Genomic DNA, 6877 nt, shown 5'->3' with positions numbered 1-6877 from the left:
ATTTTCGAGTATCTTCTTAGTTTGATCAAATAGTCACAATTTGAATCAAACGTCTCCATTGTATCCTGAGAGAGATTTTCTATCATACCCCAGTTGTGACTTTGTTGAATAGGGGAGAAACATCTCTTAAAAGATAACGTTTTTTCGTACTTTGGAGTTCATTAAGTATTCAGATTTCCCTACATTTTTCTCAACAATAAATATTTAAGATCATTTACTGTAACAGAAGATAAGTTAAACCAGAAGCTATATCAATACCTTTCGAGTATCCCTTAATTCCCGAAGAAGTTCAAACTCCTTCTCAAGCTCAGGAACAACAAGCAGTGTTCTCCAATCTATCAAAAACATGATATAATCTTGAATCATACTTCAAAAATATATAAAATAATTTGGAATATGCAAATTATGAGAAGAAATATGTGCATATGATGTGATTCGCATTGAATACCATAATTATTCAAGCTCAAGCCAGCAAAACAGCTTGAAAAATACAAATCCTACTCAAAGTCCGACCACAATTTAATTCCAATACAGAACATTGATGAACTTCAACTGAAGCAATTTCTCAATTTTTATTACTTTCTTGAGGGAATTATTTTACAATTCCCAGCTAAATATAACTACCGACTACCAAAAGCACACAAGTCAAAAGCATAATACTGAAAATGAGAATCGTCACTTGATTTCGTGGACTTAATAATCCTACTCTCGAGTAGTAGTACTTCAAGTAATTTCCCTTTATACCTGATGGTTATTTTACATAACTACAACATATTTGACTTAATAATATATTTCACTCAACCACAATATGGATCTTAAAGCAACTTTCTCTATTTGAGAAAAATATTGAGGTCATTTCTCATTATTTTCTTAAATGACAATCTCTCAGTAACATGCACTATCATATAAGCAAATATCTATGCCTAGTGGTGTGTATCAGTCAGAATCAGAATCAAGAGAGACAGACGAAGAGAGAGAGAACCAGACAAACCTAAAACTTTTTTACTCCGTAAGATAACTCCACAGATGTGATCCCCAACGTAGAGTACCTAATATTTGTTAGAAATGTCACACAATTGGCAACAGAAATGATGAGGATCAAACAAGTGATAAGGAGACCAGAAAATATTGGAGTGATAAGCTTGTTAAATTCAAATTAAAAAATAAATGCAAGTTGTTAATTTGTTATTTAATGTTTGAATTGACATTAGTCTAGGAATAAATGTGTGCTAGGTGTTTATAGCCTATGGTATCATTCAATAATGTTATAATTAGTCTTTCATTTATTTTTCACTTCCTTTTCGTATTTTTTTTCTTGGTATTAGAGCCATTGTAAGCACTTGGCACACTATAAGTCATTTTCTCCGCTATCACTTTACTATTCATAAATGTTGACAACTCTTTTACACGCATCTCTCATTAATCCTTATCCATCAAATACATCCCACCATATACAAACAAAACAACAGAAGCAACAAATTTCATACCAAAATTGACAAATGAGTTCAAGAACGATTTGATCATTTCACCAATGAAAAACCTTGTTCCCACCAAATACAACTCATCAAATCCCGAAAAAAAAATTAATAAATCCATTGCCTTGTGAAAGTCCGATCCCCTTATTCATGGTTGAATCATCTCAACAGTTTGAAGAAACCCTCAAACTAATTAAAGGCTTCAACACAACCCATGCAGTATGGGATGCATTTGAAATGCTTATATACCACATGACATAACTTCACAAGAATGAAGATAAAAATCATTGTTGGCTTCTTTACGAGACATATGTCCATGGCAACTTTCAGTTTTTCAAAAACAAACCGAGCCTTCAGCCCAGCACAATTTGTGGGAGGATGTTAGAAATGTCACACAATTGACAACAGAAATGATGAGAATCAAACAAGTGATAAAGAGACTAGAAAATCTTGGAGTGATAAGCTTGTTAAATTCAAATTAAAAGATAAATGCTAGTTGTTAATTGGTTATTTGATGTTTGGATAGACATTAGTCAGAAAATAGTAGAGAGTTGTTACCCCTATTATGTTATATATAGGAATAAATGTGTGCTGGGTGCTTATGGTTTATGGTCATCATTCAATAATATTATAATGAGTCTTTTATTTATTTTTCACTTCCTTTTCGTATTTTTTCTTCTATATTATACACGTAAATAATGAGCTATGGCAAGAAAACAAACCTAATGCCTATTGGAACAAATTTAAGTTAAGACGGAAAGCTTTCAAACAGATGAAAATCACATACAACCAAGAACACATGAAACATCAATTAATTACTCCCTCCATTGAAATACTTCAACATTTTGGGAAACCAACTTTAAGTGCCTGCTTGGGAGTTTTTTTTAGTTTTTTTTTTTTTTTTTTTTTACCCGGTTCTGACCTTTTTGGGTGGCACCGTTCATGATGTTGGAATGCGGAAGCGGAATTAATCAGAAATTAAAATTTTCTTTAATTCAATAAGCAAGATCGTCTAGATGTTCACGTGTATATCATATCAAAATAAAAGGATTCGAATCTTTTACCTAAGTTCAATGATCAACATTGAATTAACTCTGATCCACGAACTTTCATCTTCTTTAATTGCAAGAATCTTGGTGCTTCAAACATTCAAGTCTTCTATGGTATTTTTCAACGCAAAAACTACACCGATGTGTGGGCACCTTCTTTCAATTAATCCAGAAACTAATTCTTAAATTTTGGAATACAAGAAAACAATATATTTTCCCTCTCTTTTTCTCTCTACAATTTTGAATCTTATGAAATTATGAATGTTGTATTTTTTTTCTATCCATCTAGTCTCTATTTATAGAGAAATAGATGATAGAATTCTAGTCCAAATAAATTTCACATTCAAATAAGAGTTCTAATTAAAACTCAAGTAGGAGTTCTAATTTAAGTCCAATTCTAATTAGTTTACATATAATTGCATGTATAATCCTAGAACTTCAATTACAATTAAGTTTATAACTTTCATAGTAATTACAACCAAGTACAAAACTTTATTGTAATTATAATTAAGCCCAAAACTATTATAATTACTGTAATTAAGTTCCAACACTTTATGGAGCTCCCACTGGGACCTGATCAGACATATATTTTTCAAGCTCCAATAATTAGATCCTGTCTAGTCGACCCTAGACCACTCAATCTAATTATTAGTCTTTGCTTTTTTCACTAAAGGCAAAAGACTGAACTCTCGGAATATATAAAATCACAGAAGTCAATAAATCTGTAATACTTTCCTCTGACCTACCGTATATGTATTTTATCCCCATCCGAGATCCGATAATTAGGCACGAGCATAAATGACCATTTTGCCCCTCTATTTATCCTCACTAACTTATGTTTCATTTTCTTCAACGGCCTTGTGAACAAATCACAGAAGTTGAAGTTTAGCCGTCGTTAAACACTGAGCTCAAATTTTGACCGTTCAACAGAAAATATTCAACTAGTCACTCTATCCATTTTCAGGGCGACGATTTCCGACAAGAATTCATATTCTCTACCCCGCTTATTCTCAAGTTCCCAACTTATCGAGATATTTGACCAATCAAATTAATCTCACCCATTGATGAATCAAAGAACAATTAAAATCATGAAAAGATATATATATATATATATATATATATATATATATAATCCTGTCAAAGGACACGATCATGCTATAGAATTAAATTCGACACGTGGTCCGTTCAATACACTCCAAGTGTACTAGTGTCACCTTTAACTATTTCTGTGATAACGACAAATCACAAACCTGAATAGTGAATCGGTCTACACTACAACCTTCCAGTACAATGTGCCAACCCTTAAACATTGGTTGTTAACAAATTATTTATGATCAAAATATAAGTTGTGTCTCACTGTACTTCTCAACGCAAGTACTCAACTAATATTATCATAAGTAATCACAGGCATTTTAATTTCGCATGCTTAATAAATAAATGCAATAAATAGATTAAACATAATTTTATTCAATATTAAAAATTATTATTGTTATTTTTACATAAGCAAAATTATACTATATGGGCACACAACCCAACAAATCTCCCACTTACCCTAGAGTATATGTGTCATGTCATGTAATCACATGCCTTGCACATATCCATTAAAAACTTGGCCGATAGGCTCTTTGTAAATGGATCTGTGAGGTTATCCCCAATAGCAATTTTATTGACAATCACATCTCCTCTATTAACTATCTCGCTCAAGAGATGATATTTTCGTTCAATATGTTTACCCCTTTGATGACTCCTTGATTCTTTAGCATTTGCCACTACCCTACTGTTATCACAGTACAGTGTCAGGGGTTGAGCAGATGTAGGCACCACCTCAATATCTGTTAGAAATTTTTTGAACCACACTGTTTTCTTAGTGGCTTCACAAGCTACCACCTACTCAACCTTGATGGTGAAATCAGCAATATAGGATTGTTTGATACTTCTCCAAATAATGGCCCCACCACCAAGTATAAACAGTGATCCTGATGTAGACTTGCGAGAGTCCTTATTAGCTTGGAAGCCTGAATCTGTATAACTCACTGGAATAAGATCTGGTGATGAGTAAACTAGCATGTAATTCCTTGTCCTTCGAAGGTACTTCAAGATATACTTTACAGCCACCAAGTGTTCCAGTCCCGGGTTAGATTGATATCAACTCACCATACCAACAGCATAACAAATGTCAGGTCTAGTGCATAGTATAGCATACATGAGACTACCAACTACCGATGCATAAGGTATCCTACTCATGCCTTCTACCTCTTCAGGAATCTTAGGGAACTGATCCTTAGAGAGTTGAATTCCATGCCTGAAAGGTAAATTACCTTTCTTGGAATCTTGCATGGAAAATCTGACAAGTATCTTATCAATATATGAAGCTTGGGATAGAGCTATCTGCTTGTTCTTTCGATCTGTTAAGATCTAAATACCTAGAACATGGCTAGCTTCTCCTAAGTCCTTCATATGAAACTGTTGGGCCAACCACGCTTTCATAGACGATAATGCTCCAACATCATTTTCAATGAGTAGAATATCATCCACATATAGCACGAGGAAAATTATAATTTTCTCCTGTATCTTCTTATAGACACAGGGTTTGTCAAAGTTCTGATCAAAATCATACGTCTTAATCACTTCGTGGAATCTCTTGTTCCAAGATCCTGATACTTGCTTTAACCCATAAATGGACCGCTGAAGCTTGCAGACTTTGTATTCATGACCACGTTCTATGAATCCATTTGGTTGCACCATATGATGCATTCCTCAAGATGGCATTCAAAAAGGTTGTCTTGAAATCCATTTGCCACACCTCATAATCAAAATGAGCTGCAATGGATAAAAGAATCTGGATAGACTTAAGCATAGCCACATGCAAAAAGGTCTCCTCGTAATCGATGCCTTCTCGTTGGGTGAAACCCTTAGCCACTAGCCTTGCTTTAAAAGTTTCCACTTTCCCGTATGCTCATCTCTTTCTCTTATAGACCCACTTGCACCCGATGTGTTTTATCCCTTCTGGTGCATCTACAAGTTTCCAGACCTGATTGGAATGCATAGATTCCATTTCAGTATTAATAGCTTGTTGCGATAAATCTGCATCCACATCATTCATGGCCTCCTTATATGAAGTCAGGTCATCAACTTGTGCTGTGGAGATCACCTTATTGGACTCTCCAACTAACAAGTACATAAAAGGTGGTCTGATAACCCTCTGACTTTGTCTAAGGGACGGTGGATCCTAGACCATGGCATCATTTGGAATTGTAACGTTTGTATCAATGTTGGTATCACCAGTAGGTGGTTTCATTACCTCCTCAATACCTTCAACGTTTACTTGATCCATGGAATTGGATGACTCATCTCTCCCACTCAAAACACATTGTTTAGGTATATCTAACACCAAGGGTTGTCTGTTATGAGATTGTGTTTCAGGAATCGATGAGGTAGAATTGCTCCCACTCATTTCTTCCAACACAACCTTACTTTTGAACTGATGTTCATTAATATACTTATCCTCTAGGAAAGTGGCATTTGTGCTAACAAAGACTTTCCTATCTAGAGGACTATAAAAATAATATCCCCTGGTACCTTTGGGGTATCGCACAAATAGGCATATCTCTGATTTAGACTCCAACTTCTCTGTCTTCCCTTTCAGCACATGAGCCGGACATCCCCAAATTTGAATATAATGTAAGCTAAGCTTGCGCCCATTCCATAATTCTAGGAGAGTCTTGGGAACCGACTTAGAAGGAACTAAGTTTAAGAACGTATGCTGGTGTTTCCAGTGCATATCCCCAAAATGACATAGGTAGAGTTGCAAACTCATCATTAATCTAACCATATCTAACAATGTCCTGTTTCTCTTTTCTGAAATGTCATTCTATTGGGGTGTACCGGGTGCACTCAGTTGAGAAATAATACCATTTTCTATCAGGTAGTTCCTGAATTTTCTCGAGAGATATTCACCACCTCAATCTGATCGAAGTGTCTTAATACTCTTACCCAAATGTTTCTCGACCTCAACCCGTTACTCTTTGATTTTTTAAAAGCATCTGACTTTCGAGTCATTGGGTAGATGTGTCCGAATCTAGAGTAATCATCGTTAAAAGTGATAAAATACTCATAACCCCTTCTCGCATGTGTGTTCTTGGGTCCGCATACATCAAAATAAACTAGTTCTAATACTTCTTTGGCTCGATGTCCTTTTGCTAGAAAGGATCTCTTGGTCATTTTACCCTTCAAACAAGAATCACAAATTGGCAATGGTTCGATCTTAAATGTGTTAAGTGGACCATCTCTAGCCAATCTTTGTATCCTGTTAAAGCTAATATGTCCAAGTCTAAGATGCCATAAATAAGTATC

The 6877-nt window shown here is 34.8% G+C and overlaps 1 protein-coding gene across 1 annotated transcript; it reads right to left on the bottom strand.

The window, feature by feature from the left end:
- Positions 1-5334: 5334 nt before the first annotated feature.
- Positions 5335-6356, bottom strand: LOC111409440. Its single transcript, XM_023039489.1, has 3 exons — positions 5826-6356; positions 5512-5753; positions 5335-5344 (listed from the first exon to the last, which is right to left on the bottom strand). Exons 1-3 carry the CDS (start codon positions 6354-6356, stop codon positions 5335-5337), a joined length of 783 nt encoding a protein of 260 aa, XP_022895257.1.
- Between the last annotated feature and the right edge of the window lie 521 nt (positions 6357-6877).

This window comes from Olea europaea, chromosome 14, assembly GCF_002742605.1.
Source record: "Olea europaea var. sylvestris chromosome 14, O_europaea_v1, whole genome shotgun sequence".
NCBI classification, from domain to species: Eukaryota; Viridiplantae; Streptophyta; class Magnoliopsida; order Lamiales; family Oleaceae; genus Olea; species Olea europaea.
The sequence above is the reverse complement of the archived record's forward strand: the minus strand, read 5'-3'. Positions and strand labels throughout refer to the sequence as shown.

Coding starts and splice junctions, on each gene's coding strand:
- LOC111409440 (XM_023039489.1), bottom strand. CDS start 6,356: ATGGTTAGATTAATGATGAGTTTGCAACTCTACCTATGTCATTTTGGG. Junction 5,754..5,825: donor ACGTTGAAGGTATTGAGGAG/GTAATGAAACCA, acceptor GCCATGGTCTAG/GATCCACCGTCCCTTAGACA.